The 25,635-nt window shown below is 38.9% G+C and overlaps 2 protein-coding genes across 7 annotated transcripts in view; both read right to left on the minus strand.

Moving 5' to 3' along the window:
• LOC103478314 (interleukin-1 receptor type 1-like) overlaps positions 1-18,808 on the minus strand; it is a 21,381-nt gene extending 2,573 nt beyond the window's left edge. Inside the window, exons 1-11 of one of the 4 annotated variants that reach the window (XM_008432073.2) lie at positions 18,357-18,808; positions 17,031-17,282; positions 6,070-6,165; positions 4,974-5,226; positions 3,971-4,163; positions 3,319-3,487; positions 2,818-2,880; positions 2,346-2,481; positions 2,107-2,258; positions 927-1,070; positions 31-198 (exon numbers count right to left, since the gene is read on the minus strand). In XM_008432073.2, the coding sequence (XP_008430295.1) occupies positions 31-198; positions 927-1,070; positions 2,107-2,258; positions 2,346-2,481; positions 2,818-2,880; positions 3,319-3,487; positions 3,971-4,163; positions 4,974-5,226; positions 6,070-6,165; positions 17,031-17,043 (1,387 nt within the window). In that variant the 5' untranslated portion in view covers positions 17,044-17,282; positions 18,357-18,808. Of the gene's footprint in view, positions 1-30; positions 199-926; positions 1,071-2,106; positions 2,259-2,345; positions 2,482-2,817; positions 2,881-3,318; positions 3,488-3,970; positions 4,164-4,973; positions 5,227-6,069; positions 6,166-6,260; positions 9,209-13,636; positions 13,849-13,892; positions 13,977-17,030; positions 17,283-18,356 lie in introns of those variants that run through there. The other 3 variants (XM_008432085.2, XM_008432079.2, XM_008432065.2) reach the window with 3 other exon arrangements.
• Positions 18,809-19,954: 1,146 nt separating this feature from the next.
• Positions 19,955-25,635, minus strand: part of LOC103478386 (interleukin-1 receptor type 2) — a 15,182-nt gene continuing 9,501 nt past the window's right edge. For all 3 annotated transcript variants that reach the window (XM_008432208.2, XM_008432216.2, XM_008432197.2), the window contains 7 exons: positions 24,437-24,611; positions 24,193-24,346; positions 22,764-22,856; positions 22,608-22,667; positions 22,386-22,521; positions 21,069-21,214; positions 19,955-20,739 (listed from right to left, as the gene is read on the minus strand). In XM_008432208.2, the coding sequence (XP_008430430.1) occupies positions 20,588-20,739; positions 21,069-21,214; positions 22,386-22,521; positions 22,608-22,667; positions 22,764-22,856; positions 24,193-24,346; positions 24,437-24,611 (916 nt within the window). In that variant the 3' untranslated portion in view covers positions 19,955-20,587. The remainder of the gene's footprint in view (positions 20,740-21,068; positions 21,215-22,385; positions 22,522-22,607; positions 22,668-22,763; positions 22,857-24,192; positions 24,347-24,436; positions 24,612-25,635) is intronic.

The raw sequence follows: 25,635 nt of genomic DNA on the forward strand, positions 1-25,635 counted from the left end.
GAGGCTAACTTTCCCATGTGGGAGACTTACCCTGCCCCGGCAGGCAGTCACGGCCCGCTATGAACAGTTTGTAGCCACAGGCCTGTTCCAACACTTCAGGCAACGTCTGCAGGGCGAACTTCTCCACTTCCTCACTGAACCCAAAGGCACCAGGATTGGGGTATGCCACATAAGCATCATACAGCTTGCCATCAAGATCTAAAAGTAAATTTGAATTAGTTGCATAAAAAGCTTGCTTTCTCAAAACAGACAACAAAATTGTACCAAGTTAAATAACAATGGCTTCAGAAAATAATAATAAACAAAAACATGAGCGCACAAATGAAACTTACAAGGACCAATTAACCTAAAATGAATACTTTGAATTGAGGAAGGAAGCACAGAGACATGATTAAGAAGAACAAGCACACTCCATTCAGAAAAAACCCATGGTGGGAATTAAACCGTGCACCTGCTTGTTACAGGGCAACAGTGCCACCTGCTGTTCCACTGTGCAACCCACAACAAAAACACAATCCATTTATTTATTTTATGTAGTGATAATTATAATTACCACTAAGTTTTTAAGTTTTTTTTCTTATTATAAACTGGACAAAGTGAGAAAAAGTTATTTTACCAGGAACTCAGTTTTGAGTTCAATTTAGTCAAAATCATAGGTGGGTGAGATTTTATCTGAAAGAGCACAGTGCTGTGGTTTTTGTGCTATCTCTGTAAAGATGTGCTGAAATGTGAGATAAAAAAATTTGAGATTCTGTGGCTTTGGATTTTTGTGTGCTACTGTATCCCATAGCTGCTGTATCGTGTTTTTTTTGGGGGGTTTGTTTTCAAGGAGAGGCTGCTAACTGGATGTTTCCACTTTATTTCCATTGATGGTGTTGTAATGTCCACAGCACATTTTTATCTTCACCTCTGATTTGAAGTGTTACCTTTATTTGTATAAAGGACTGGAAACGCTCTCCTGAAGCACAGCACAATGTCTGTCCTGAAGATGTAGTAGACGGTGATGCTGATGACGAAGAGAACAGTCACTCCACCAAACACTAAACCGATGGGAAGGATGATGTTCGGATCTGTGGAAACAAGAAATCACATATCAGAGTAAAATCAATTTACACTGAGAATACTTTGTTTTTAGCTACGTAGTTAAACAGACTTTGCTTATAAATTTGTTATGTAAAAGTATCCCAATTATTGCATGGGAAAAAAAGGGTTTTTTTCCCCTGAAAAATGATCAAATCTGCTGCAAAATCTCAATATCAATGCTGCTGCTCACGCTCTGACTAGAACCAGGAAGACAGATACACATAAAGTTTATAAATCACTGAACGGTTTGGCACCACAATATACACTGCTCAAAAAAATAAAGGGGACACTTAAACAACACAATATAACTCCAAGTAAATCAAACTTCCATGAAATCAAACTGTCCACTTAGGAAGCAACACTGATTGACAACGGGGACCCTCGTCGGGTAAAAACCCACCTGTTCGTAGCTGCTTTTGTACCACAATTAATGAACCGCTGACAAGCATTTTGATGTGTAATGGAAAAATGCAATGTTTCAGTTGTTGCATTTTGTGTTTTTATGATATGAAGCACTTTGAATTGCCTTGTTGCTGAAATTTGATTTGATACAGAAAAACCAAAGTTTGATTTTCATTACAAAGAGCACTGAGCTAAACTGTTGAGTTGAGTTGAATGAAAGTCAATCTGTCACTTACTCTTATTTTCTTTATTTTCACTTTTATGGGAATTTGCATGCTTTGATTCAAACGTCACTGCTGAGTCACCAGTGAGGGACAATTAATGTTATTCTATGCTAAGTCATCATTAAAAACTGTCATTTTCGCCCACGATCTATAGGTTGTTGATCACATTTCTATTTCYATTGCCAGTTTACAAAATACACGAATTTTGATACTTCCGAAAAAAACCCACCTCATCCTAGCGCAGACTTTTTATCAAAAAGTATGATTGTTTTTGTTTTTTTTTTAACGTGTGTTTTCAATAAACTAATTTATTTTTGTAATTCCAATTTGTGCACAGCTCATGCTATGTAATGCACAGTGGAGCACAGTAAGAAAATCTGATGCCCACAAGCTTTACCTGCTGGTATCAAAGTAAAGTATCCGTCCGGATAACCCCGGGAACTGAAGACCCTGCAGGTGTAGTTGAGGTAGAAATCCTCCTCCTTCAGTTCGGAGAAGAGAAGCAGCCGCTCCAACCACACACCCTTTGGTTCATCTTGGGTCCACAAACTGTTAGAAAGTCGAATCATTGAAAGCGTCGGCCTTAACAGGTGGCATCATTTTTACACTAGCAGAAGTTAATTTAAATGTACCAACCGCWGGTCTGATGTGTAGATGCGGTCAGACGGCTCAGAATCAAACATGACCTCATTTTCGACCAACCAAATGACGTCAACGAACGGTATCCCAGCACCGGGAACAAACACCAGACAACTCTTTGTGAAATTTGACCCTTAAAGCAAGACAGAAGAAATGTGTCAGCCTGACTGTGATTTGCTAAACTAAACCACTCATTTATTTGAATTTTGTCTTTTTTATTTGATATTATTTGGCATGTCTTGTTCAGTATGTTGAAGAACAAACCAGTTAAATTAACTGTACTAAACAAATCTGGATGTAGTTATGCTTTTGTAAAATACACTAGACATGTTCAAGCAAACTTTGTACGTCTGATAAGAACATTGCATGGACATTTAAAACACTTAAGACTGTATTGATTAAAAACTTAAGGTTTCAAACAGGGCAGGCACATTTATAAAAGCAAAACATGTCAAAAGGCAGACCTCACCTTTTGCCTCCTTGATAATTTCATTTTCCGGCTTATGAACTTGTGGAACGAGGGAGTATTTATCTGAAAAGAGAAAAAATGTAAAAATGTATCATTTTGTTTTTTGCTATTTGATCATCTCTTTTGTTTGCTTGGTCAAGGCAATTGAATTCTGCCATTGTTGGCATAATGGCATAATTAAAAAATAGAATTTAATGGTAGTGTTGCTACACTCATGCACAGTAGGTGGCGGTGTGCACCTACTGTGCTTACGAGCCGCCATAATAGAAAAGAAGAGCGAATGACAGACTGACACTGGAGGAAAACCTGATCAGAAACTCTAACAAAATCCAACACCTAAAAAAAGAATCTAAACCAACAGAAGGATTGAACTAGAACAAGGTCGTACAAAAGCAAATGAGTCCAAAACCTACTTTTGAAATATTTAACCAGATACTTGAAAAGTAGGTCGTATGAGTCATTTTTGCTGTTATGTATAAATGTAGTACGATCTGAACTGACCGTCTACCGTTGCTTCGGTGGTCTCCGACACGGTTACTGTCACGCCATCGAGGGTAAAGGTCAGAGTGCAGGTGTAAATGCCGTCGTCTTCAGTTTTCACCTTGTGGAAGACCAGCTTGTTCCTGTCCTGGAAGGTTTGGCTGCCTGAGTCCAGTATGGGATCACAGCCCTGAGTCGGATGAACAAAAAATGATGTTTAACTTTAAAGAAGACACACAAGGACCCAACATGATTTAATAACTTAACAATAATAATAATAAAAAGGCTATGATTGTCCTTTTTTTAAGGGAGGAGGATAAGTTTGTATCCTGTTTTATACTTTGTTTCTAAAGGGACAGGTGCGATTTTCCTGAATTGTGGTTCTGTTGAGAGGAAACTTGCAGATAACTCATCAGCACAAAATCAGATGCATATAAAAAAAACCTTCACATGCAGAAAGTTGAACTTGAACATACTGAGGAAGGCATTCATCTCATCGTCATAAGGAAAAGAGGGGACGCTTTTTATTCCACCAAGTGTTGTAGACATTCTCTTGAGTCTATAGAAATTTGTTTCACAACAATAATGGGGGAAAGCTAGAAAATAATTTGTGATCCGCTGATTTTGCTGTGTTCATGTAGATCTGGGCTGTGAAGAATTGGATGTTACTCACTTTGTACCATGTGACAGAGGAGCTGATGCCATAGCTGTCCAGTTTCTCAACATAATCCCCCAGAAGGCAGTTCACTCCGTCAGCCACATCTTTTGTGAGAGATGTATACGCTTTCTGTGGCCTTCCACACTCTCCAGCCTCTGGCAGATTTATCACCAGCCTAATGGACTGCATGTAGCACTGAGAAGGAGTTCTGCATGGAAAGACAATGCAATGAGGTTTTCATTCAGAATGATTATTGTCTCTTTATGCAATAGAGGAAAGCCCAGATGATGATGATGATGTCGTGGCTTTGGAAACTTCTGATAGGTTAACATGTTTGAGTTAATTGAAGGGTGGCAGAATCACAGTGTGGTGCTGTTTTTGCTGCAGGAGGGACTGGTGCGCTTCATAAAATAGAGGAAAGAACATTATGCGGAAATCCTGAAGCAACATCTAAAGACATGAGCCAGGAAGTTGAAGTCTGGCCACAGATTGGTCTTCCAAATGGACAATGACCCTAAGCATAGGACCAAGGTGGCTTAAGGACAACCAAGTCAATGTTTTTGTGTGGCCGCCACATAGCCTTGATCTCAGCCCGTTGGAGAAGTTGTGAGCGATCTGAACAGGCCTGACTCAGTTCCTGTCAGGAGGAATGGGCCAGAACTCCRGCAAACTATTGTTAGAAGCTTGTGGAAGGAAACCCAAAAGGTTTGATCCAAGTCATACCATTTAAAGGCAATGCCACCAAATACTGAGGAAATGTGTGTAAACTTCTGACTGTGTGGCATTTAGCAAGTAGAAATAATTTTGCTAATAGTAATTAACCTAAAACAAGAGAGGTTTGGTCTTATTTCATGTCAAACAGTGTGGAAAAAAAGATGCAAATGTCTTTATTTGGTGTAGTTAATGTAGAAAGACCCTACAATGGGTATGAGTTTTCCAACAAGTAGTAGCCTAAATAGAAGCTTTTACAAAAGCCTTTGCTTGGTTGCAATGACTTTGCCTTCAGACAGGCTCTTACCGCACTATGGCGAGGTATTCCCCATCGTCGTCCAGAGTGGTGTTGAGGAACCAAAGTGTCTCCTGGAGCACCAGAATCCGACCGGTCTCGTTTCTCATCTCCTGTCCCGTCTTTGTGCTGAACCAGGTGATGTTGAACGGGACGGCGGTGAAGTTAAAGACGTCCAGGCGCAGCAGGGTGCTGTAGAGCATGGCCGCATCCCCGGGCACAGAGAACACCCGTTCAAACACGAGCTCGTAGTTGGTGCAGTTATCTGCAACGCAGGTCACATCGTTTATATCCAGCTGTTCAGGTCTCAACTTTCTGTCAAATTCTGGTTACTAAAATTAGCTTCACATCGTGTCCCTTTATCAGAAAACTCAAGCTGTCAACTTAAATGTGTGATGTCACTTTCAATCCAAACGAATGACTGTGGATGTCCCTGTTAAAGCTCATATTTAGCCATCAGGTATGATTCAAACTTCATCAACTATGACTTTAAGCAAACTTGTTTTAAACAAACTCGCCATTGTTAGTGAGCAACAGAGCACATACGTCCTTTCTGTCAACTTTATTTGAAAGCAAAGCTGCAGTTGCCTTGATTAGGTGAATATTTTAAAACTGTGTTCCAGTCAGAGTCCCAACTTTAATCTGACAGAGAATATCTGGAGAAAGTAAAAGATTAGGGTGATGGTAAGGAGATCTTCCAGCCTCGAATATAAATCACAAAAGATGAATCATCAAAATACCAATGGAAACCTGTAAAAAGATCAAACTATAAGACTATAAGGTTTGACTGCTGTAATGGCAATAAAGATTTTTCCTATATTATTGAAAAGGATATAACTAATTTTTCACATGCTTCAATAAAAATGTATAACTGGTCCATCATTTAATTTTCTTTTGTGAGATGGGTGGATCATGTTCCATTTTTGTCCACGAGAGGGCATTAAAACGCTTGCACATGATGAGTGGAGGCTGTTGACTAAGCAAAACCATGGGAAATATCATACTTGTGATTTAATAAGCAACATTACAAAGCAACAGCTTGTCTTTTTTTTTCTCAAGACATATGATATTTTGGTACATTTATGTCAAGACAGAAAACAAAACCAACCTTTCTTCATGAGCTGAGCCTGGGCCGGTCCACCACAGATCCCTGAAATCCAGAGGAACAACAGAAAGCTTTCCAGCGATGAACTCRGGCCCATTGCTGGAAAKAWRTGGAAACACATAAATGACCGTGTCTTATGGATTACAGCAGCAATCTGAGCATGTTGTGCCAGCCAGTGGGTCTCTGACACAAACCTCCAGTGTTAAGATTTTCATAACACATGTGTTTCTCTTCCTCTCTCTGCTCCTTCCTTCCCCATTCTCCCACCCTCTGCTCCTCAACCAGATACCGGCACCGGAGGAGTCACAGCAGAAACTGCTGAAAAACGCTGAGTAATGCTTTCAAACCAGGCGCATGTCTGGTGTCCATGGAGACGCCATTCTCCGTATCTGATGACTAAATTAACCCAAATGATTAAAAAAGAAGAAAAAAAACCCAGCCTCCCTCACTGTTGAAGGTATTCTGTTCTGTGCTTAAGCTTGTATTTATTTAAAAACTAAAGAGCTAATGCTGAGGTCAGACTGTCAAAACTAAAAACAAGGCTAAGTTTAATGCCAAGAACTGTGTTCTTCCTGCTGGGTTTATCATGAAGATTGTAATGACTTTTTTCCCCCTCTGCACCTTCATATTTTATCTCCTCAGTCAAATAAAACTGCGAATATACACAAGTTGATGTTAGAAGTTTCCATAACCATGCCAAGAGAGGAAAGCATTTTAGGAGTAAAATGACAGGAAATTCTGATGTTTTTCTATTTAAAGTGTGTTTTAAAGCTGTTAAGAACGCTAAGTACATTTCCTCCATGTTCTGGTTGTCACATTAGTTGTTTTGCCAGGATTTCCTTCCTTTAACGTGGCCAGGAAAGAACCCATCAACATCTATTATTGGCAATCTTCTTTAAAAAAATAACATGAATAACAATCTGGATTATGTCGACCCATACTGACCTGCTTCCTTTCTTTCTTCAGAGAAGAACATTTATGTTTACCTCAACGCGCTACAATACATTTTATTTCTTTTACAGTGTTTGATGGAGATTAGAATAACTTTTTAAATTTAACATAAAGGTTGTTTTGGAAAATGCAGCCAGTTGAGAGAAGTGTCAGAAACACGGAGGCGGCACAGCAGATCTGTTAGCTAAGTGTGACTTCCTGTTCCTGCCTAAATTAAACAGCAATACCTGCGCTTTACTTTACAGTATTCATCCTCTACCATAGATTATTTACACCTATATGTTCACACAGAGCGTGTACAGCTTCAAATAGGAAATGGTTGTGTTTTTGTTTTTGACTGTCTCCATAGCGACACCCCCCAGTGTCCTTTGTCCATTAGAGGAAGGACACTGTAATGTTTGGAGTACCTCAGGGCTCAAACAAACTGGCAATGCAGCAAGCAGTTGATGTGCTGGTTACCATGGATATAGAAATTACACTTTTTTCTTTCCTGCTGCTTGCATGTCAACATTTGTGACAGGTGCAGCTTGATCTGCATCTGAAGATAGATGTGGCTTCATCATCATCGTTCTCTGGATTTAAAGAAGAAGAAGAAAAAGAATCAAAATGAAGCATTAGTAGTCTTACAGTTTCATCGGTTGCATCTGTTTCTAACACCACAGATTTTCCCACGGAGAGTGATCTTTATCTAACCACATCTTTCACCAAACGTGTGACTGACTGACTGACAGCGGCAGACGGGGGGAGCTTCGCTATTCATTTCCAAAGCAATGACTGGATTCAGTTTTGACTAACAGTGTTGAATCATTTGACAAAACGGGGTTTCAGGTACAGTTGTGTGTCTGTATTAAGCCTTTGGGACTGTTTAAACTCCCAGTTGTAGTTTCATAAAAATGTTATAGAGATCTAATCTACGTGGATAAGATGATATTTCTAAAAGATGTGTGTGATGCATGTCCTCCTGATGTTCCTGTTGAATTAAACGCTAGGAAAGCAAAAAAACGCTAGGAAAGTTAGGTTGGTTTGTTACCAACCTGTTTGTAACAAGTTGGAATTGAAAATATCTAATTTACAAAACAGTTCAGATTTGGAGAAATTTATTCTTGTCTCTTTTTCTAACCTTCACTTCTGATCAGGCTGCATTTGTTATTCTTTGGACACAGAAAGTCCAAACTAATCATGTAAGAAGTTTGATTGTTTTCTCTCTTCTTTTTCTTTTATTTGCAACTTACAATGCAGTTATAAATTTCACTAATCACCAGGACCACTAGCGGCTGCACCAGTAAATGACTGAATAATATCTAAAAATCTGGTCTTTCTCTTCTATTTAATACCACAAAGGCAATTTAAAAAACTGGGGGTTTTGTCACTGAAGAGACTTTTAGAAAAAACTACATAGATAAAAATAAACAGTTATCAACATATAAAAAGCATCCTATAAAAGCAAGATCGCAAGAAACCTGATTGCAAAAGTAAATTTGCAAAATCCGTGACGAAACCCAAGAGTTTATAAGGTTGAAATGTACCTGAGGTGCTAAGCTTTTTCCCCCAAAAGACAGATTGTAAGGGGAGAACATGCAAACTCCATGGTGAAAGACCCCAAGCCGGGATTTAAAACCTGCTGCCAGGCAACAGCTCTACCAGCTGCACCAATAAAATTAACCTCACGGTTTAAAACCAATTTCAGACACGATACGTCTGGAGCCGTTTTGGTTTAAAAAGTCAGATGCTAATTTTCAGCTCTGATCGGAAGTCAAATAAGTCACAGATTTCAGAAGAGAAGAATTCCAGCTAATCTGGCTCAAACACCTGGGATTACTCTGACTTGAGTGACTAAGAACCTGCATAACCATCCAGAGTCGTTGCAGAGTCAGAGCATGTCGAGCATAGTTTAAATCTGGGGCAAGCTTAGACAGAGCAGCACGGGAGAGGAACCCAGGAGGAGTTCAGCAGGTCGTCCTGAGAGGGGGAGGATGGAGATGGATGACTCTCATGAAAGGGAAAATTGTTTTGTTGATACTTTAGTTAAAAAGTGCGAGTTAGCTGTGATGTACAGAAGAGGTTTAGATTTTTTCTCAGCATTCTGACTTTTTATTATTATTTGAGGGGCTTATTTAATCTTATGAGATAAAAAGACATAATTCAGAGGGAAAAAAAGTCAGAATTAAGAATTTCAGATTTTTTTCCCTCAGAATTACGACTTTATTAGATTTTTTACTTTAATCTTCTGAGATCAAAAGTCTGAGAAAAATCTCAGAATAATTTGTTTTGTTTTTTTGTTTCTTTTTTATCGGCCCTAATCCTCTTCCATTGTGTCAGTAACTAGTTGTGCTAACAAAAAGAAACTTAATTGAAAATCATGTTTAAACTCAAAATTAGATTTTCCAGACCTCAGATTAAAGGAGAGCCAAGCTTATTTATTTTTTTTATCAGGATCTACTTAATCTTCCAAGCAAACAAAGCTCCATGTTACTACCGCTAATGGAGACGGTGGAGAGGTTGAGAGAGCGATAAAGTGATTACTCTGTTTGTCCTTGTCAAAGAGGAGGAGCGGTGGCTGCCCGGAACTGGAAAATTCATCTTTATTTTATTGAAGTGATAACGCACAAATCTCTGATTGCTTCCCGGACTGACCTTTCTGCTCCCAACAAAACAAGCTCATTCATTCTCCAGAGCAAAGCACAACATGTCCAGAAAATGCTTGCGAGGCAGAAACCACAACGCTGTTGGGTAACGGGTCTCTCTAACGGAACAAATTTGTGTAACGTTTGATTTCACGATGGGGCAAACCGACGGAAAGGTGTTTATTTCTGTTTGCCTTCAGTCAAGTGCTAGCAGGGAGGAGCTGTCCTGCTCAGTTACGCAAACTTTGTCCATCTGTTTGTGAAGTGGCCATTTCAACACTCAGGCAGAGGAGCGAACACGGGTCCAAGGTTCAGACGACATCTAGGGAACCGATGGGCTCGTAAACATCTGACGTCAAGGGCTTCGCAGTCAACACTGTGTCATGTTCACAAGCTTATTTACCAAATCTGAAATTAGGAATGAGTTTAGTGTTACTCATAACGCAACAGAGATGTGGTTGATTTGATGCAACAAAGCACTTAAGATTCCTGACAAGTCAGACAGGAACAAGAACAAGAAAAGATGACAAAGACACAGATTAGATTTTTACTGGCTAATTAAATATAAACGTTACAAAGTCCAGTGGTTTTAGTCTGTGTTTTCTCATGGTTGCATCATTCCAAACCTCAGGTTTTCTGTGAACTAAAGGGTGGCTCTACATTTTTGAACTGAGCTTTTGTTTAACTTTTAAAAGAAGGTAACATTTTGCATGTAGTAGTTAAATTTCCCGTGTCTTTGTTCAGTATAAACCCAGATTAGTTGCCCCTGCAGGCTGAAGCTACAGTCAGTCTGACTGTCTGAAAACAAATGCAGTTTCATAACACAGGTAACAGAAACACCAATGGATGAACCTTTAAACCATCATCATGTTTGCATTAAGATGGTTATTTACAAAGAAGCTGATTGGTACACAGAAGTGACGTTGGAGGTGGTGCACCACCATTGAGCTTCCTGTGTGAAACACACATTGAGGCCAAAACATGCAAATCATTTCTACTAAGAGAAACTGTCAGACAATAAATTACAAACCAAAAATATAGCTGTTTTAAGCTGCGTTGCTTTTCTGTTACACAGTTTGTCTCACTGGAAATGCTTTACGTCTTCATGTTTCCCCACAGGTACGTTGGTGATGCACTGCCTCCAACCTCAGTTTCACCTGCAAATCTGTTTCTCTGAATGTAACTCTGAATATAAGGTGTATGTACATATTATACACAACATGATTGTTTAAAAGTTCTTGGGGTTTGCGACGTCGCTCCATCTCCATTCATTTCCTATGGAAGTTAAACGATGAGGCACAATCGCCTGCCCTCCTCTAGCCAAACACCCAACAAAATCAGTGCATGTGAAATGTCGAGCTCGTACGTGTAGAAGTACACACGTGAACCTGTGTGGCGACACAGGAAAGTTGTCAAAATTATTTGCTGATTTAAAAAGGTTAGCTTAGGACAATGAATGACCCCGAAATTGTTTTTGGGTGAAGTTCACATCAGCTAATTTAGTTCCCATTCCTTATATTACTAGGAAGAAATGGTAAGCTAAGCAAAAATTATTATTTTTTTTTAAAGGAAGAAAGATTTGATTTCCAATGACAAAGGGGAATTGAAACCTCGATCCTTGGTTCATGCACTGAGCCTGCGAGGCAAGTCCCAACTTGCTCCGCTGACTGGCACACGCCCTGAATGGGTGTAGAGTTCCCACTGCAAGTCTGTTCATCAAGCTTTGTCATTCATCCCTGACCAGAGAGATCAACAATTGCTAATACCTGAAATAACTGCAGACGCCTATACAAGCAGGTTAATTTGCTACTACTCCACCTGCTGTCTAGACCGCCTGAAAGAAAGAAGGAGTTCTTGTTCACCTGTAGCAGCTGATGAAGACAAAGGAGTAAAAGTCAAACAAAATGAATGACCATGTATAACATACTCATGCCAGTTAGAGGTACTTTTCAGCCAGTGTCATTTAAATAGCCGGGGCTGCATGTGGTATAGATGTTTTAGTCCCCAACGCAGTCGTCCACGGTGCCATTCCTAACTTTTGGGAACAGCATATCCATCCCCACCCTTTTTCTTTTTCCTTGCCCACTCCCTGTACAATTAGTGTCCTTAACGGCCTGTGGTGCCTCAAAATCATAAGCCTTGAAAAAGAAACAAAGACACACTTGAATGGGCTGTTTGATCAACCTCAACAACCTTTCAACCACCTTCAAGCATCAATAGATGTATTTCTGCAGACTTCTGCAGATTTTTTCCTTTTAAAAAAATGCCACTGTTCTTACAACAGTTTGAATGTGTTGATCAGTTTGTGAGGTTTTTCCTCAATCACTCGTCCCTTGCAGCAAGAAGATCCAGAGTGCGACTTGCGGTCTGGGGTCTTTCTGGATGGAGTTTGCTTGTGCATTAGTGCATGCTCTAAAATATGACTCATCGATATCTAAATTGAGAGAGTGTGCACATGGTTGTCCTATTTGTCTTTGTTGCCCTATGAAAGACTGATGAACTGTACAGGGTATACAGGGTGTTGCCCAATGACCACTAGAGATGGGCATTGCCTCGAAAAAACAAGCAGGTATAAAAAATTTATGGATGGATTCATCTTTCCTGTAGGTTATGAAACTGTTTCAAAAAAAGGTCAATTTGCTAGTTTTTGACAGGTTTTTAGTTGGTCTAGAAGTTCCTAAAAGTGATGAGTTCTTCAATCATCCATTAGGGAGGCCATAGTGGTCAATAGCTGAGGCAGGTTGCCAAGGCATTACAAGGCATCACAGACTTGTGCACTCACCCTTTCACTGTCAATGAATGAGCGATTATGTTTGGTAATATTACCAATATTTAGGAAGTTTTCCTTCCTTGTAAAAATGTTTAATTTCTCTCTTTCTAGCAGACGGATATCAAACATGCTCCATGAAAGTGTTCTTGATTGTTAAAAATGTCGTCCCCCCCTCTCATCTGCCGGTTGCGGTTTGGTGGTGTCGGGTTTGTCGCTTCTGTTCGCATCTTCGGGTGTTTCTCACATTTGGGTTTGCTTTCTGTTTTGGAAAGCCTTGCGTGCTCAGGATCAGAACTGGACGTGCTTCTCTTTGTCAGAGAGGGACGTCTGAACCCTGTTCTATTTTTAACCTAGCCTGAGAAAATATCTCTCAACCAAAGATGGAGAGTTGGGGTAGACGGAAGGAGCAGCTAATCTCAAGGGTGTCAAAATACATCGTTTCAGCGAAAAAACAAGAATGACACAAACTGTAGTGGCCTTTCCAAGTGTAATTACTGTAATCTCCGTAACTGAGATTGATAAGTTACAAGGCGTGGGAGGCTGTCAAAATCCATGACTCATTTTGCACTAAAGAAGCAACACAACAGGAGTTACCTCTGGCGCAGCGTGGCCCGACAGCTGGGGATCAACTTGACATAGAGCAAGACGGAGAGAAACATTCTGCAAAGTGAAAGCGTGTCTCGTATTCTTGTAGTGAAGATCTTTATCCGCTTTGGTTTGTGGTGAGATGCTTCGAGAGATTTCTGATTTATCGCACCTCTTTCAACAGTAGCTGCGATGCAACAGAACAAATTGTGCTCTGGCAAAGCTAGATGTTAACAAAGCAAACAGCTTCAAGAAGAAACAATGCTCAAATCAAGATACACGAAGCTCCCTGACTTAGAAAATAAAACGGGGAATGTGCCAATATAGACTTGTTTTTGACCTCAGCTCAGAGTTTAGTCTTATATGAAACCCTCTGGTGGTTTACTGAACGACAACTTGACTTGTTCCATGCATGAAGTGGCTAACCATGTCCTAACCAGAAGCAGTGATTGTTGTTAAAAACAACTGCAGAAATAAATGTAGACAGAAGAGCAAACAGGGAGGACAATACAATCCAGACACTTCTAATTAGTAATTCTAAACCAATCTCAGGTAAGCACAAGTTTAAGGTGTTGCATCATGCTTTTCTATACATGCTTTGTAATGGAACATTTTCTATACATTGCTTAAGAATAGTTACCTTTACTACAGTTTCTCCATCTGCGACAGGAAGAGAAAGGAAGTGAGCCCTCTTTTGAGGTTGGAGTTAAAAAGCTCTTCAGTCGGAGAGTCAACACTGAACACTGTGTTTTATTGACGTCCTACTTATACAAATGAGACTACGCAGGCGATATTAGGTGATTCAGTTCCTACAAGAACATTAAAAAAAAATCTAAAATAAAATAAAAACTCTGTACCCTAAGCTCAAAGCAAACATGCAAAGTGCATTGACTCACCTAAGAGCAAGCAACGCGCGAGGCGGCGAGACACAAAGGAGGGATTAGAGAGTTTACACGGGACGCCAGAGCAAAGAGAGGAAGCCTCACCTCTGACCTGTGCGTGCAAAGTGGAGTCTCCACCATGCAGCTCAGCCAGTTAGTCAGCAGCTTAGTCCCACCTCCACGGGACGAAACCACACAGAGAGAAGGAAGAGTGTGTTTGGATTGTGGCTGGACGCTCTCCGCTCACCTTCCTCTTGCGTTTCAACACACTGATAAAGTCGTTCTGATGCCCATCCCCAGGTGAATAACTGACCGTAAGCTCACCTAAAAATAGCTTCTCCTAACTGGAGAAAATGATAGCAGCCACTGCGTCATGACTGCAACTGGAAATAATTTCCTGGATTCAATAGTTACAAAAAAAATTATGCAGTTACTTTGGCACACACACACAAAAAAGAATAACTCCCCTCATTATGATCCTTTTAAGTTCCAAAAATTGGAAAGTTGCCTTTTTATAACCCATTTTGAAGGTTATGCAGCGTAATTTACTACACATAAATTACTGCTGATATTTTAGAAAGCAAACATTGTTTTCCTCTAATAACATGACACAACCCAAAGTTGAGTAATGTGGACACACCAGACGTGATGCCATGGCAACGATACAAAAGCTCTAACAGACTCAGCAACCAAACCCTCAAGATAACTCTTGAGTGTTGTTTGTGAGCATAAACTTTCTCAAAGAAGAATAGCTTTTCATAGAATAATTGGTTTTCTTTTTCTTGTTTCAATTAACTAAGCTTGCTGACATCCACAATCTTGGTTATAAAATAAATCAACAAATGTTTATCCTTTATATTTATCATCAGATAAATGACAAATGCATTTTATTAGTTACATTATTAAATGAAATTCTCATTATATTTGTAGTAGACTTTCTGCAGCTTCCGTTCACTAGATTTATGAAACCACTGAATGCTCCACTAATATAAAGAATCTTATTATGCTGACTCAGACGCTTGAATTTAGAGAAAAAATGCTGGTCAGAACTGGAGCCAAAAGTCTGTCTTTGTGAATGTTAACAAAAATATTGTTTTTTTCGTAGTCACATTTTCCATCAGATGCATCAAATTTCTTTAATAGCTATATTCCCAGCTGCTTCTTCTAGTTTTACCTTGTTTCATATTGCTAATTTTAGAACAATCATCCATGCCTTTAAGTGCATAAGCTGCAAAAATGTACATTTAAGATGACAGGACAAGAGTACGGTTTCCCATAAAACAAGCATATTGCTGTCTGCCAGAAAAGTACAGGGTCACGGGTTTCCCCACTGGATTATGACTTGATAACATCACAGTAATTATACATTAGCATTTAGTTATGAGTCAGTCTCAATCATTCACAGCCCACTGCAAAATGTCACATTGTTCAAAGAAACAAAGCGTGAACCAACTACAACCCACAAAGTGACAATAAGCAAAATCCTGGACTTCTTTTTTTTCCTCCTGTGTCATATAAAGATAAATCCACAAGATTTTTTTCTGAAGAAAAAAAACCTTCTTCAGTTCAACTTAAGATTGCAACACATCACTACAAACATTTGAGCAAACCCCCCCACCCCCAAAAAGAAAAGAAAATCATCTGGAGAACGCTACGCAATGTTCAACAGTGAAAGTACAACAGTGTGACCCGGGCTAAGCAGCTGTGACGGATTAAGAAAACAATTCATCAGCGAAATTATTTATTTGGGAGCAAATGTATGAGTCATGTGATTCAAACATACGCTGTTCCAGAAAGATCCACGTACGATGAGCAGTGGCTGTTAAGTAACCAAATCTCCATTCAACAACTTTATATATGCCCATAAATTAACTCAACCGATTGTTTTTTTAATAAATAAATAAATAAATAAATAAATAAATAAATAAATAAATAAATAAATAAAGGTAAGGCAGGCATTCAGATAAGCCACATTTTAAAATTTAAAGTTTGGACTTAAAAAAAAAAACACCAATTAACCTGACAGTCATGTTTTTGGACTGTGGGAAGAAACCGGAGTACCCGGAGAAAACCCACGCATGCACAGGGAGAACATGCAAACTCCATGCAGAAAGACCGGGGCCGGGAATCAAACCCAGAACCTTCTTGCTGCAAGGCAGCAGCTCTACCAACTGCGCCACTGTGCAGCCCTGTGTCCAGTTATTTCCTCATCAGTAAAAAGTGAAAACAAGTTTTGGCAAAAATGTTTTGCCTCTTGTTTAAACTCCACTAAAACATCTATGACAGCTGGGATGAACTCCACATCACCTTAGCAGAGCCTTTAAAGTGACCTTCAACTTTTCCACATTCTGTTTATTCATTAATTCAAAACAAAATCATGCATAATTACCAATCTGAAGGAAAATGATGGACGGGTTCCAAGAGGTTTCACAAGTAAAAACCCAAATATTGTAGTGAGAAATTATGATAACCTCACCTCAGTCAACACTTTGGAGAATCATGTTTCACTCAAAGTACGTCAGCAAATCCTTCGATGTAAGCTGATATCTGTTTTGCATATCCAGAAACTCACAATTTTGCTAATTCTTCTTTTTAAAACTATCTCCAACTAATTTTGGTTGACTAAAATTAGTCAACTACCTGATGGTATTTCAAAGGACTACCATCAGGTAGTCCTTCGAACACTGATTTTGGAATCTTGCATCTAACTTTTATTGAATTTAGCTCTGGAATTATATGTTTTGCATGAACATCACTTTGTTCTTTCTCATATTTGCTGTGCCGCCTGGACGGAGTTTCTCTTGACTTCCTTTCAACAACAGCTTTCTTCCCGACACTCTTTCACAAGATTTGTGTCAAAGTCAGTTTCAGTTCACAGACCACACCAGCCGGACCGCAACGCAACGCAGTTGTTCAGCAAAGCGGCACAAACCAAGAAAAACGTAGCACTAAAGCAACGGAATAAGAAGCTAAACAGGTGAAAATATGAATAGGAAATAATCTGAAGATCAACTTCAGATAAAATAAAATCCCAGTTTAAAAGATAAAGTGAACATCGGCTTACCAAACTCCCCTAAAAAAATAATAGCCAATGAAAATAAATAAGTTGGGTTTTGCACAACTACTAGTTTTTCTGCTTGTAGATTCTCCTACCTGACTTGCACATCTCTGCAGCTCCTCCAGAGTTAGAGTCGACTCTAGGTTGCTTTTCTGCTTTGTGCGCTCCTTAGCCAGCCTGCATGTTTCAGCGGATGGTCATGTCTTGGCAGGTTAGCGGTCGTGCCACAGGGTTTGTCAGACAGTGGATTGATCGGAGCTCTGTGAGGCGACCAGAGCCTGGGATGTTGATTCAGAGCCTGACCCTGCGGGAAACTTCATAACCTTCTCCCTGAACTTTCTGCTGCACTGAAAAAACAAACACGGGACTTAATTTCTTACATGTCATAAAATTAAGCTTGTCAAGCTTGCTTTATTTACATTTGCTTAACATGACAGTTTAATTTATTTACTTGGATAAACTGATTATTTGTAACAAATTAACTTTTTTCAGTGTTTTTCATGATGATGTCTTTTACTTTCATGTTCTTTAACTAACCTCTGAGGCCTTCACTGAACATCTATATTTATACTGACACACAGATTTATGTTTATTTATTTTTTTTTAATAACAATGTGACTCATTTTATTTCACTCCATATCCATCAGGTGTTTCTTTGTAAAAATGTTTTAAAACTCCATAATGTTTTTCTCCCACTTTCCCCCATTTGTTTTATTGGTTTGTGTTAGTCCGTCACTTAAAATTTAGTTGTTGATTTATAGATCCACATATTTTCATACTTGCTCTTATTTCAATTTATTTATTTCATTTATTTATGTTTACTATATTGGCTAATATTTAACACTGGAAAGCAGCTTGTCAAAAAAAAAGAAAAAAAAAGCAATTTCCCCTCAAGGATCAGTAAATATGTTTTTATAATTTCACGATGTAAAGCACTTTGAACCGCCTTGTTTCTAAAATGTGTGATACAAATCAACTTGATTGACTGATTGGTTAATTAAAGTATAATCTGATTTTTCGGACTCTGATTCTGTAACGTGACAAAATGCGGAAACTATTGTTAAAGCTTTTACAGATTGTCCTCAGATCTCTTCATCATCTTAAGTTTGAAACATAGCAGTGATTTTCTTTTCCTCCAATACGTTTTTCTTTTTTATTTTGTATCTGGAAAATATATCAGACGTGCTAAACGACAAGAATTTTGAGTTTTAGAAAATACAAGCAAACATTGTTGGAATAAGTTCGGTGCTTTGTGACCAAAGAGAAATCTAACCACATTTTTATATTAGCTCCAGCAGCAGGGAGCCAAAGGACGTCCCACACGGCAATTCCTGATGTAAGAGGTTATGACAGGTCAAGGATCTCCTGGTGCTAATGCTTTTTCCCCCCCGAGTCAATGTCGTTTAAAACGTAGAACTCACCAGCCTGGTGTTATGTTAGTCCCTCTGTAAAGACACTCTTTTCCTCAGGTTCCATAAAAAGCCACTATAAACATCTTTATGGAGGGGAAAAAAAGAGAAAAAAGTAAGCTGAGTCGTCGCGTTCTTCCCAGCTCTTACTTCCTCTTCTGGAGACTGAAGCAATTTCCTTTTTAGTAATCGTTTGAAAGCCAGCAGATGTGCTAACATGTTGAGCAACAGCTGGGAGGAGAGCAGTCTGGGATCGTGCTCTTCATGTTTTACGCACCGTGCTCAGCCCTTACACAAGCAGATATTAGACTTTTGTTTCTTTCTTTTTTGCTCCCAGTAGCAAAGTTTAACTCATGCCACTGCTGCTACAATAAACAACGCGAGTCGTTTCCCAGCTTACTGGATGAGACAAACTGTTTTTCCCAGCGTTTCTGAGCCGGGTTTCCCTCGCGACTGTCTTCTTTCACACGTGCGTTTGGTTTGTGTTAGAGCGTGGAGAGACCTCTTGTGGTTGAAGTGAGAAATTACACAATATTTAAAGAACTGCCGAGAAGAGACGGAGAAAAAAAGTGCACTCTTTTGTAAATATTGTAAACAATTACATTTAATATTTGATAGAACTATATTTCTATGAACCTGAGTGAGGTTAAATATTAATTTATTGTGGAGCTTTGTATGCTGTCAAGTACGTGAAAACACATTTATGTAGTTTCTGCTTCTAAGTGGAGGCTTTTTAATGTAGTTTTTCCTTCTATGTCTGTGCACATTAGAATAGTACTAAATGTTTCAAGTGTAATATTATTTAGTTCATCATAGGTTTTATGATGAGTTCTTATTTGTTCCTGTCTTCCAGCAGTAGAAGGATAAACTATATGATCAAAATGTGGCATAAACATCAATAATCTTTGGGGGGGAATGCATTCCAAAATGGATTTGTCACTGCTTTCTTCTCCTTTGACGTCTTTTGCACCTGGATGACTTCTTCTTAAATGTGCAGTTCCTCACGCATATTTAGGACACAGCTAGGAGGATACCACGGGAAGTACTTGCTTGCTTTCAATCTAATTTTATAGCTTAGAATTGTAAATATCTGGACTGTATCATGTGGAGTTTCCCATTAAAGCTACAGTATGTACCTTTTATTAAAAAAGCAATATGTTTTTTTTTGTTTTTTTTTTACATATTTGTTAAAACTATTGGCACACTGTGGCAGGACATGAGACCAAAAACCAATTAGAGCCAGGCGGAAGGTCTTAAGTGTTGTCAATCAAAGCTGCTAAATGTGCTAATGGCGCCATTAGCCTCCGCTAACGGCCGAGGCTAGTTAGCATGGGCATGCCGTCGTTGGTGTTAATGCTAACTAGCCTTAGCATTCACAACAGGCTCTGTTATCAGGAAGAAGAAGCCACAGCTTAGCGGAAAACAAGGAGGGCAAGAGGAAGATATTGAGCTGCTAGTTGTTAGCATGAGGCCACATTATCTACCAAGAGAGTTTTTAAGTGTTATCGTGATAACTGTTCGTGTCTCTGTTACTGACTGTAATGACCTGGACAGCGCCACTGTAAATATTTATGCACACTGACGCTAAAAATAACACCAGACCATTCACGTAGGAGTCATTTAATTTATTGGGTTGTTTTCGACGTAAGATACAACAGCAGGAGTATTACATTCAATAACAATAAAAAGAAAACACATATTAAAAGTTGTGTCATTTCTGTCCTTTAAATGTTTATGACATTAAAAAAATATTCAAAAGATACGTTTTCTTTAATATTCAATTTCTCCCTGAGAACATTTGCTGCATTAAAAAAAAAAAAAAAAAACAATATATCCATTATACTTAATGCATACTACAGCAAATGAGCAGAAAAAAATACATTATGTGTAACATCTGGTAACTGAGGTAGTCACTTCATTTTATTTAGCAAAAGAAAAAAAAAACAGAATTAAACTGAAGGAGGTTAATATAAATTGAAGTAGTACCGGTTTAAACTACAGAAGTGCAAAACCACAGCAAACAATTTCATCATTAAATCAATTAGTGGTGCTGATGAAACGTTTATCGTCGTAACATCTTCCTTCTTCCTCTACAGTGGTTGATACATTCATGAAAAAGACTTGGTGTGAGTGCCACTTAAACTCCAAGTACAACGTGATGGAGGTCAGATTTTTACATAGTTTACACAAACATTGTTAAAAGGAGCGTTTTTATTCGCCGGAGGGAGCGTGTGAAACAAAAGCTAAACTGAAAAGGTGCTGCTCTGGCGAGCGAGAATGTAATCCATTTTCTTCTTACTCTTTGGCTTGAAGAGGACGTAAAGGAAGACGCAGACCACCATCAGGAAGCAGGACGCTGTCACCACGCCTACAACCAGCCACGTAAACGTAGTGTCTGGAAAAAAACAAAAACAAAAAACAGGACATTAAGATTTTTATTATGATGTGACAATACCGTTGATTCTGATGTTTCCAGTGTGTTTTGTACGGTGCCCCAGACAGGCCACAACGCAACAACAAAAAGCCACAACGCTATGAAAATCGGAAGTTGTGAAAAACTTCCGTTTTAGCAGAACTTCTGTTGTGGATTTTGTTGTTGCGTTGTGTGTTTTTGCATTTTGTTGACGATTGTGGGACACTGTTGGTTTTAGCTATCTGCTTACATTTTTCTGACAAAGGGGAAATATAACTTTAGTAATATGGGGAGTTCACGAGGCCACTCACCTTCTAGGCGAAGCATTGTGACAACTTCCTGTTTCCCGCCTGCGTTCTGAGTGACACACTTCATCTCCATCTTCTTATCTTCTTCAGTTATAGCCGAGATGACGAACCTCACTTCAATCTGACACCTTCCAGAGACCCGGGTTACGCTAAAAACAGCAAGGCAAACACAGATTTAGTGGATATTAGATTTTATTATGTGTCACAGTGTAGTGTCTTTTGACGGCTTTAGATTGTTGCTTATGAGACTGGTCAACACAAAGAAGAAGACAAGGAAGTGACGTTGGGTGGGCCAAAAGCAGACAGAGTACAGGATGTATTTCTAAAGAGACGGTTGGGTTGTTGGGTTGTTGAGTAGTTGTAATTAAACATTGGAACCAAATGTGTGACACAGTCCGAGACAAAACCAATAGGAGCCTTCACATTCTTAACAGGCGGCCATTTTGAGCCATACTGCCGCTTGATCAGAGTTCGCAATACTTCTTCAACAGGACAAAATAAGAAACAGCAAGATGGTAAATTACATTGTCACGTAATGTTAATGTCAAAAACATGTTTAATGATCTTAACTACACACTAGAGAACAAGTTTTTTTTTCATTTAAGATAATGTAGAGTTTTATCTGCTGATTAGCTTGCGCAAGGTAGCTCTAGGTATGTTCACTTTCACCAAAGTACTGGTCATAAAGTCATAAGGTCTTACGGGCAATTATTTGTGAGCACAATCTCTACAAAACATTATTAGTTTGTATTTTTAGGTGTGTTTTATTTTTTATTTTGATTCTTTTTATTATTACATATTAATATTATTTGTTTGGTGGTAATAATCCTTTTCAACCCTCTCTTTATTCACTTTAAACAAGTATTTAGGTTGCACGCCTCGCCTAAACAAATTCTGTTGTGTTGAATCAAGTCAGAGTTGGATTGGTCCACAGCTGATTCAGGATCGGTTCAGAAAAAGAACCATAATTGATGTATTTTTTTAAAATGTACTTTTTTGCGTTTCATTTTCAAGAAGGCACTTTTTGCAGTAATAATTCTTTTGTTCTTCAAATTTTCAGATTGTCTACTGTGTTTGTGGTTTAATAATTTGTAATTAGGTTCATTTCAGCACTTTAATCTTTTCCACGACTTTTTTTAACAACTCATAAAAAAATACCTACTAGGTATTTCTGATATTTTCAAATTAAAATCCAGTTTTCCTTCTTGTTTTCCCCCCTGTTGGGAGTCTACAAAAATAGTTTCTTCTATGGACAGTAATTTTTAAGTCAGATCTTGTTTCTGGGTTTTTTTCACACTTTGGTTTACACATAGCTGTTACCTTCTTCCTCCCTGCAGAGCCCGCCTGTTGAGGTACGATGACTCCACTGATTGGCCGTTTACCAGCCATGTGACCGCAGTGGAGTCTGCCAGTTGGCATTCAGTGACCACCTGACAGAACAGCTCCAGTCCTGAACCTGGTTGGTAAAAATACAAGAACATTGGTCAAGTATTTGGTTAAACATACTTCCAACAAGAGACATGAAGTAACATTACTACGTACCGTGAGAGCTTTCAAAGACGGTTCCATCGATTGGCGAGACGATCACTGGCGGTTTCATGACTGCAGGATAAGAAGAATCATCAGTTAAATCTAATTTATTCTTTTCCCAGAGGACGCTGGATCAGTCAAGGATCACAGAAACCAAACAAAACTCACCGCTGACGGTACTGAGGGTGCTGCTGCTGGGCTGACCCAGACCTGACGGCTTGGTGACAACAGGCATGGAGATAGTGACTGCAGGGTCTGAACCTGCATCCAGAATGAGAAACTCAAATGACAGGTATTCCCCTACCTGGCAACCTTTTTACCCTGATAATGTTCCCTTTTATATAACAGCTTTTTAGTTTTTAGCAAGACAAGTTACTCATTGTCCAGGGACAACGGATGAAAAATAGCCTTTTGGCTACGGTAATTCTGGCGCATTTACAGAAACATTAATGAATGTGCATTGTCCATGCTGAATAAATTAATACATTTGAAATGTTGATGCTGAGTTTAAATACATACTGTTGGACTCTGTTTAGTAAATAAGTGAGTTTTCAAAGGTAATTAGTTGCACTACATAAAAAAAAAAAAAAAAAAAGTAAATGTATTTTAGTTTGGATTTACCTATTACAATTTGTATTATTACTGCTAATTTTTATGTTTTGTAAGGGCTTCCTTGAAAATGAGATAATACATATCAAGAGGTTATCCCTGAAACAAAGTAATTAATAAATAGATAATAGTTTTTTCCTGAAACGTTGGAGTCATTGTAATGCGTCTGTTTAGTCAGCAGAGGGCAGTGCACACTTATTCTTTAATTATAGATCAACGCCAAGAGATTGTAGCCAGTGGCGGAAGTGAGAGTTTTAAAGTTGTTTTTTAAACACCCCATCCGTCATTTGACAGGTTATAATTAACAAAACGTTCTCACTGCACAGAAAAAGCTAAATGTTCAGCTTGATGACTACAGAATGGAAATAAAATATTTTTTTTCTTTAATGAAAAACCCCAAAAAAACTCTAGTGCAACCTCTGCTCCAAACTATGAACATTGTCGCCCCCTCCCCCTTCTTCAGTTGTTGTTGTTGTTGTGGAGGATCAGTAAATAACTTATTGTTGTTTTACCATCATCATCTAGTATGAGGAATGGTTTAGCCTTTGAGTTGCACCGCAGTGCAGCGCAGCGCAGGAGAAACATCCAGCAGATCAGTATCAGCTTGTTTTTATGAGTATTACCATAATGGAGGCTGGTATCACACCTGATATAAATCTATTTATATATGTCATCACATGGACTTATATAAAGTTTTATACATTTTCTTTATATATTTATTATTGTTTTTCTTCTTTAGATAGTAGGTTGGCTTAGAATGATTTAAAATAATGCATAGGAATGACCTGGTGCTGTTACATGTCAATCATCAAGGGGGGCAACTGGCTCCGCCTCTGATTGTAGCGTTCTTTAATAGCTGAATATGAATGGTTGAGAGTGAGATTCCTTTTTTTTAAACCCTCATATTTACTGTTATGCAAGTGAAGTATATTTGTAACATGGACGAATCCATTGAGATCATTCATAAACAAAATCTGACGGGACCAACCTTCCACGTGGAGCAGGTAGGCTCTGCTGACTTTGTACTGCAGGTTGTTGATGAGCACCGTCAGCCGGCAGGTGTAGACTCCAGCGTGGGATTGTTTTACAGCAGGGATCGTCAGGGTAGCTCTGCCCGGCTGAAGGGGAGCGGAGTTAAAGTCCTGTCAGAAAAGAAAAACCAAGATGTTGTTACTTTTAGTTCAGGCTTTAATCTAAAAGACACATAATAGTTGAAGGGCTCATTCCCTCACCTTGTGCCACTCTATTGGTCTGCCTGTCTTGTTGAAGCGATCCAGAGCCGGACAGTGAAACTCCACGTTCTCACCAACCTTGGCCGACCACGGATAGGAGAGAGCCTTTATGTCTGCAGAATAGGACTCATACACGTGCAGCGTGATGCTCCCAGTGACACAGAACGTTTCATTCCTGCACAGAGGTGCATGGAAAGGAGTCAGATGGAGTGAAGACGCCGCTGTGGGCGATCACAGCACATTTTTGAAGTTTTGAAGGTTTATGTTTCTCTAAAAGAAATTGGTCTGCAATTGGTAAGAGGTGTGTTTTCATTATGATTAAGAATAAAAACACTGGGGATTTTCAACACCAATCTTCTGAGCATTACAATATAATAATAATAATAATAATAATAATAATAATAATAATAATAATAATAATAATAATAAAAAAGGCACTGCCAGTTTTTATAGCTACTAAATCTGATGCAAAACAAAACTACGACAGAAAAAAATTATATATGATAGGAAATGCATATTTTTGCATAAATTAATCATTTTAGAAGCTTTTAATTTCTTAAGCCTTTTAGGTACTAATAGTCAATATGTAAAAATAAAATAAATCAAAGCTAAAAGTCCACCTGTTCAGTTACTTTCAAATCACATAAATGAAACCCTGACCAACTTTTCTGATGCGTATCGACAGTTTTGATGATTTCATTTGTCAAAATGTAACGCTTGCCTCTGGTTTCTCAATTGTCCTTTAAGAATTTGTGTTTTTATGACGTAGGGCACTTTGAATTCCCTCATTGCTGAAATGCAGTGTGCAAATAAAGTTGATTGATTGATTGGAAACTAGAGGTGTGCCGATCGATCGGTCACAGATCATAATCGGCTGATTTTCGTGAAAAAGTCGGTGATCGGTGATCATTGGCTCTTGTTGCTGATGCCGATCACCTGCATCTCATTTCTCAGCCTGCCTGTGCAGCTCTGCCTGTGCAGCTGGTCTCCTCTTTCCTTCACACTGCACAAACGCGCAGCAACAAATCCTAAGCGATGTGGAACTATAACGCACCGAGTGAATGGGGAGGTTTGCGTGTTGCAGCGGAAAATTGAAGCAGTCAAAATGCATCAACACAACGAAGCTAATACGACATAAAAACAATGACATACTTGACAGAGTTTGGCTACATCGAGGCTCACTGCAGTAAAAAAGACAT

The sequence above is a fragment of the Poecilia reticulata genome, linkage group LG2 (genome assembly GCF_000633615.1).
Source record: "Poecilia reticulata strain Guanapo linkage group LG2, Guppy_female_1.0+MT, whole genome shotgun sequence".
Lineage (NCBI taxonomy): Eukaryota > Metazoa > Chordata > Actinopteri > Cyprinodontiformes > Poeciliidae > Poecilia > Poecilia reticulata.